Source organism: Mytilus trossulus, chromosome 3 (assembly GCF_036588685.1).
Source record: "Mytilus trossulus isolate FHL-02 chromosome 3, PNRI_Mtr1.1.1.hap1, whole genome shotgun sequence".
In the NCBI taxonomy this organism is placed as follows: domain Eukaryota; kingdom Metazoa; phylum Mollusca; class Bivalvia; order Mytilida; family Mytilidae; genus Mytilus; species Mytilus trossulus.
In genome coordinates this window covers 6,024,465-6,031,562 of record NC_086375.1, presented here as the reverse complement: position 1 = coordinate 6,031,562, position 7,098 = coordinate 6,024,465, and the positions used below count along the sequence as shown (strand labels likewise).

General features: G+C 32.5%; 1 protein-coding gene across 1 annotated transcript; it reads right to left on the bottom strand.

Moving 5' to 3' along the window:
• Positions 1-6,650, bottom strand: LOC134709915 (neurogenic locus notch homolog protein 1-like). The gene is made up of 4 exons (XM_063570040.1): positions 6,341-6,650; positions 5,587-5,643; positions 1,002-1,628; positions 1-303 (listed from the first exon to the last, which is right to left on the bottom strand). The coding sequence occupies exons 1-4, from the start codon at positions 6,648-6,650 to the stop codon at positions 137-139; spliced, it is 1,161 nt and encodes a 386-aa protein (XP_063426110.1). The 3' UTR covers positions 1-136.
• Between the last annotated feature and the right edge of the window lie 448 nt (positions 6,651-7,098).

Below are 7,098 nucleotides of genomic sequence, written 5' to 3'. Positions count from 1 at the left end.
ATTGACTGTCATTGTAAAGTTAAACAACAACTTTCAAGAGATAGAATCTGCTTCTTTATTCCTGTAATCTATTCGTTTTGACTTGGTTTGTGGTTGTTGTTATAAACACGTCTGTTATATGATCGTCAATTTATCATTATGTTGGCTCTACTCTGTATCTATTGGACACGGTAGGTAGGTTGATAGATGACGGCATATTTGGTTTGTAAAATGCTACTACCAATAAAGTGACGATAGCACTCATAGAGACAATAGAACTCAATAATATCACAATCATCAACGAATAATTGGTTTTGTTAGACTCTGAAAAAGAAAATGTTAAACTTAATTCAGGGTTAAAATATCAGCAAGTCCGATGTCTTGCGAATGTGTGTAGAAACTGCGAGCATTATTTAATCTAAATAAGTAATGCTTATTATTATTGTGTTTCTATTTTTTGAGAGAACTGTGAATTTGCAAACATACACAATTAGTGTTATCTGTATTGTCCCGTCACCTTTTAAGTTGTAAATTGTTAAATATAAAAAGTAGTATAAATGTGTTTTTGATACCATTGGTTAGCTTCCTCATTAACTTTTAATCTGGTTTAAACAGTATTTGTTAATGAAAAATTACAACAATAAAGTAGTACAACGTTACATAATATTTAAATATATGATTCGGAAACAAGATTGTACAATCCTACCCACAATTTACCCTTCATCCCAAATTATAATTTATTCAAAATATGTTTCACAGATTGGTTTAGACAAATAACGCAACTGTATAGGTTTGCAAACAAAAACTTCTTAAATCCATAACGATCAACGATGATAATGTTTTGACTGTTTTAAGATTGATTGGTTGGTGTTTAATGTCATATGCGGCAAGGTTGACTACAAACACACAAGAATATCAGACATTAATTTTGAACAAAAACAAAAACGGATGGTAAAATGAGGTGCTCCGAAAGGGTCACCAGTTCCAATGTCATTACACGTAGTTATCAATCAGATACTTACCTTCACTGTTTCTATCGTTTGTACACTCGAACTCGCTAAGATTGTGTGAACAGTTGGTTTTATTAACTTTTATATCGCATTCCGTCTTGTTTAACATTGAAGTACAATTACTAGTGTTGTTTGTTTGTAGAGTAGAACAGTCTATATCGTCAGAACTTCGGGTACAATTAATAGAGTTGAATCCTCCTCGATTATAATCTGTAATATTGTGAATATCGGTGTAGTTATTATGCATGCATTCTGGATCTGTGTCGGTCGAGTTGTTGGTACAGTTACTGGGGCTTGTTTTATTCACTCCATCTAGAGTTGTACCGTTATTATCGTAAGTGTAGTTATTCTGATTTATTTCTGGATTACAAATGATGATAGACAAGTTGTTAGTGCAATTTCTGGTGTTTATTCTCTCTTCAAAGTCTGTACTGTTATAATACTCAGTAGAGTTATTGTATTTTATTTCATCTTGTTTACAGTTTGTCATATTTATATCGCCATTGCAGCCAGATTGAGTTTTTTTAAATTTACAGTTTGCACCTGTATAATCTGCAGTGCAATTACAACTATAGCTGTAAAACACTGAGATGCACTTCCCGTTGTTTTCACAAGGTGCACTCGAACACTGATCAAAATCTGAAACAAGCTAAGGTATCATATTATCATTATCATTAGGGATGCAAGGTATTAACATACATACATAGACGACACACTACATTATGTGACGTATGTGAAATGCAAGTAATTATTCACTAAAAGCTAGCTTTTGTATGCCTGTCATTAGCTTTCTGAAGCCTGTCATAAGCTTTCTGAAGCCTGTCATAAGCTTCCAGCAGCCTGTCATAAGCTTTCTGAAGCATGTCATAAGCTTTCTGAAGCCTGCCATAAGCTTCCAGCAGCCTGTCATAAGCTTTCTGAAGCCTGCCATAAGCTTTCGAGTCATACTCAACCTTACATATAAACACAATCAATTATCAGTTAATTACAGTTCGTAGTATTTAAGACCTTATAACGAGCTGACTTCATGTAAAGTAACTGTTATGGCTTCTATTAGTAAATACACAATTTAAAAAAAATGTTGTACAAATTGATCATCATTGAACGTTCTCAATTTGAATTTTCAAATGTGGCGTAATGTTTGTGCCTTTTCACTATCGTATGTGACGTCATTTTAAAATTTATGATTGACTACGTTTTTGGCCTGAACTGAGTCGGGTGTGTCTGTTCTGTGTTGGTCTTAGCATTATGTATTCGGGTTTAGTTTTCAGTAATTAGTAAATACTTCAGTTTCATTATGTTTATCTCTTTCATATTCATTTGATAAAATTTACTGTTTACAATAGCATTAATTGTTCTAAATAATAAGGATGTTCTTATCCCAAGCATAAAAACTACGCCGTATTTGGCACAACCTTTTTCAAATTTTGATCTTCATTGCTCTACAACTTTGTACTATTTTTCACTTTCGATCTTTTATATCTAGGCGTCACTGGTGAGTCTTGTGTTGACGAGGCGCGTTTTTGACGTATTGAATTTTAAACCTGATTCTTGTTGTTATCTATCAATCATGTGTTTCTTTGTCTAATATGTTCTCCTATTTATTTATATCTCTTATTTTTGAGATATTAAGATAAGACGTGACACGGTACTTGTTTATCCCAAATTCATGTATTTGGTTTTAGATGTTATATGTGTTATTCTTGTGGGACTTTGTCTGATGCTTGGTCCGTTTCTGTGTGTGTTGCGTTTCGGTGTTGTGTCGTTGTTGTTCTCTTATATTTAATGCCTTTCCCTCGGTTTTAGTTTGTTACCCCGATTCTGTTTTTTGTCCATGGATTTTTGAGTTTTGAACAGCGGTATACTACTGTTGCCTTTATTTAATTAATATTTACAGGGAAATTGACTTTAAATTGACCCCGAGCTACATAATCGAACTTCACCAACAAAGTTAGACATGACTGCAAATTAATTAATGTATCTTGATTCTTTTTCGTTGGGTTGCTATCTTTGTTCATGTATAACTATCATCTAACGTTTCATATTTAGCATGTAGCGATCTTTGAAAAATCAAACATATGATATTTAGAAAAAATGGGAAAAAAATCAAACAGACACAAGCATTTCCGATCTCAATTTTATGCATTTTATAAACATTTTTGCTTTCTAATATTCGTTTTTTTCCGTTCCTGAGGACAGGTAATCAAGAAAGCAATCCGGACGCATAAACTTACAGAATCGGGCGCAGGAAATTCATGTTATTGAAACAGAATTGTAGAAACTATAGGCAATCGAAACAGATATTCATTCGGTGCTTTTTATTATAATGAGATGCATTTAGGAAGAAAGATAAGAAATTAGCAATATCCTTTAACTCTACTTTCCGCTATATAGATGACGTTCTTTCACTAAACAATTCAAAACTTGGTAACTATGTGGATCGCATCTATCCCATCGAATTGGAGATAAAGGATACTACAGATACAGTTAAGTCGGCTTCATATCTTGACTTACATCTAGAAATTGACAATGAGGGTCGGTTGAAGACAAAACTTTACGACAAAAGAGATGATTTCAGCTTTCCAATTGTGAACTTTCCATTTCTAAGTAGCAACATTCCAGCAGCACCTGCATACGGGGTATATATCTCCCAATTGATACGATATTCCCGTGCTTGCATTTCCTATCATGATTTTCTTGATAGAGGGTTACTGCTCACAAGGAAGCTATTAAACCAAGAGTTTCAAATGGTGAAGTTGAAATCATCCCTTCGTAAATTTTACGGACGCCATCACGAGTTGGTTGACCGTTATGGAATAACCGTTTCACAAATGAAATCGGATATGTTCCTTACGTCGTAACTACAATCCCCTTCCCTTTCATGAATTTGACCTACAGAATTAGACTTTTTACCGGATTTGTAATCACATAAGCAACACGACGGGTGTGGAGCAGGATCTGCTTACCCTTCCGGAGCACCTGAGATCCCCCCTAGTTTTTGGTGGGGTTCGTGTTGTTTATTCTTTAGTTTTCTATGTTTTGTCATGTGAACTATTGTTTTTCTGTTTGTCTTTTTCATTTTTAGCCATGGCGTTGTCAGTTTGTTTTAGATTTACGAGTTTGACAGTCCCTTTGGTATCTTTGGTCCCCCTTTTTTTAACGTTAAACATGGTACAGTCTTTTCTCAACATGTACATCCAGTTAATACCAAACTTCAAATGTTGTATTTTTGTAAACTTATGACCTAACAGTAAAAAAAAGATATACAAATAATATAAATCAGACTCTTTCAAAGTTCAAGACAATTACCTAGTATTTTATAAAGGCAAGACTTAAATTAGATTAATAGATTGCAAAACCGTATACCTCCACAATTTGCGTAACTAACGTAATATGTATAGAATAATATATTGCAATACCGTATACCTCCACAATTTTCGTAACTAACGTAATATGTATAGATTAATACTTTGCAATACCGTATAACTCCATAATTTGCTTAACTAACGTAATATGTATAGATTAATACATTGCAATACCGTATAACTCCACAATGTTCGTAACTAACGTAATATGTATAGATTAATACATTGCAATACCGTATACCTCCATAATGTTCGTAACTAACGTAATATGTATAGATTAATACATTGCAATACCGTATACCTCCACAATTTTCGTAACTAATGTAATATGTATAAATTAATACAATGCAATACCGTATACCTCCACAATGTTCGTAACTAACGTAATATGTATAGATTAATACATTGCAATACCGTATACCTCCACAATTTGCGTAACTAACGTAATATGTATAGATTAATACATTGTTATACCGTATACATCCATAATGTTCGTAACTAACGTAATATGTATAGATTAATACATTGCAATATCGTATACCTCCACAATGTTCGTAACTAACGTAATATGTATAGATAAATACATTGCAATATCGTATACCTCCACAATGTTCGTAACTAACGTAATATGTATAGATTAAGGTAGCAATAAACAGTTAGGAAAAAATGCTAAAATTTGCCCTTATGAATTTTACTATCCCCTTTTCTTTTCTTTATTGCAATATCAAGCTTACTGTTTGTGTCATATATGGGCATATGTATGTAATCAGAATCTTCCATAGATTTTATATCCAGTATATAAAATGGTAAAATATCATTTCTTTTTTTTTAGAAAAAGAGTGTTTGTAAACAGTACATTAAATTCTGGACCGATGGCCGGTCTAGCTATGAAAATACGGATTGTCAAACAGAAAACAGCCCATAAAACATGTAAAAAATAATCTTGATGCTCTTATAAACCATCTTTGAAGGCTAAAATAGCAGTCATCTGTCTAAAAATGAATTTTATTACACAATAACTTTCCTATTTGAAAAATCCACAGGGGCCATAATGCGAAACTAAACTCCTAACTGTGTATTGCTACCTAATACATTGCAATACCGTTTACCTCCACAATGTCCGTAACTAACGTAATATGTAAAGATTAATACATTGCAGTTTCATATAACTAACTTACAATGTTATACAATGTATTTATTGTTATGTATATGATAAATGTTAATATACTTACGTGCTAAAGGATTTGTACGAGTTCCATATAATGTAAGAAACCAGGAGTCCAATGTAACTTAAAAGGAAATTTACAATATTTTTATCAACGTTAAATGTTCTAAACATGTTTTATAACATCAAATATTTAGTTTACATGAGCACACATATTCAAAGTATAGTGGAAATGTCACTCCTTTATTTTGACAAACATGTAATTGAATGTAAATTATAACAAGATACCAGGAGTAACATAAGTGATTTCAATTGAGAAGTAGGACCTGTTTACCTTTCCGGAGCACCTGCAAGTTCACCTCTACCGGAACATCTCAGTTCAGCTCCGATTATTTGTGTTTCTCTATCTCTAATTTTTGTTATGGATTTTATCCACTGGTTATTTGTCTTTTGCCTTCTTTCTTTTGATCAATGTTGTCTGTCTGCACTCAACATGATATTTTCTTACTTTGTTTTGTAAGTACTTGAATTTAAAAAAAGTTTGTCTCCAAACGTAATACCTCTGAAACTGGGTATTAATAACGGCATTTGTAACAGTTATTAATTTAAGCTATAATGGTTCCAACTTTCTTATGCATAATCTCAAACTACATTTGTTGCTATACATAATACGTCTGGATATAAGATATCATCATACACTGTATTTCATTTTGTTAAATGAGTTACAGTAATGATTCTTTGTTAAATTCTAATAAACAAATGACAATTTAATGGTCGTTACTATTTATGTGCCTTTTCAAACGTCAAAATATCTGATATACCCCTTGTAAATCCTTTATGTGATCGGACCTGCAATGTCCAATTACCAATAGGATTTTCTCCCCAATAATGCACCGACATAAAAGTCCATGTAAGATTTCCTGCTTCTTGGTACTTAACAGCATCTTTCCCACGATTAGTTAAAAGATGACTTTCGGTACCACTGGGCGACACAAGGAAAATCTCAGTCAAGCCTCGGTATCGATCATATGAAAATGAGACTGTAGCTGTCACATGTTCTATGTACGACAATGAACACATTGTGGATGTTATAAGTGTTCTAGCAACTGACGTTTCATTTGCCGTCGTCATACTATAATATATAAGCAATATTTTATCAAACGGCTATTTTATAATTCACAATAGTTATGTCTAAAATGGTTTCTAACATTATCCTATTAAGAAAACACTTAAATAACAACACGATATATATATATTACAAGTAAACTAATATTATACAACACACATTTGATTTGCCTGTCTCTATGCGAAAACAAAATTAAAATCTATATCAATATTAAATTGATTCACACACAAATATTAAAAAAGCATAACATTACTGATTCAACAGCTCATGAATACTAGTATGTCGATTGAAAGCTCAATAGAGCATATATCGTGCCCTTATTCTAGCTTTGCATACCATGCATCGTAGACTTAAAAAAAAACACTTAAAAAGCTAAACTGTATTTTAAGGCCGCGTTGTATCTTTAAAAAAAATTGAAATCTCATTTATGCATCACACACACATACATACATA

Bases quoted from the DNA above. Each gene is read 5' to 3' on its own strand.
- LOC134709915 (XM_063570040.1), bottom strand. From the start codon at position 6,650: ATGACGACGGCAAATGAAACGTCAGTTGCTAGAACACTTATAACATCC. The intron at 5,644-6,340 runs GTATATCAGATA...TTTCCTTTTAAG, and splicing joins ACATAAAGGATTTACAAGGG to TTACATTGGACTCCTGGTTT. The intron at 1,629-5,586 runs GTAAGTATATTA...AGCTTGTTTCAG, and splicing joins TCGTACAAATCCTTTAGCAC to ATTTTGATCAGTGTTCGAGT.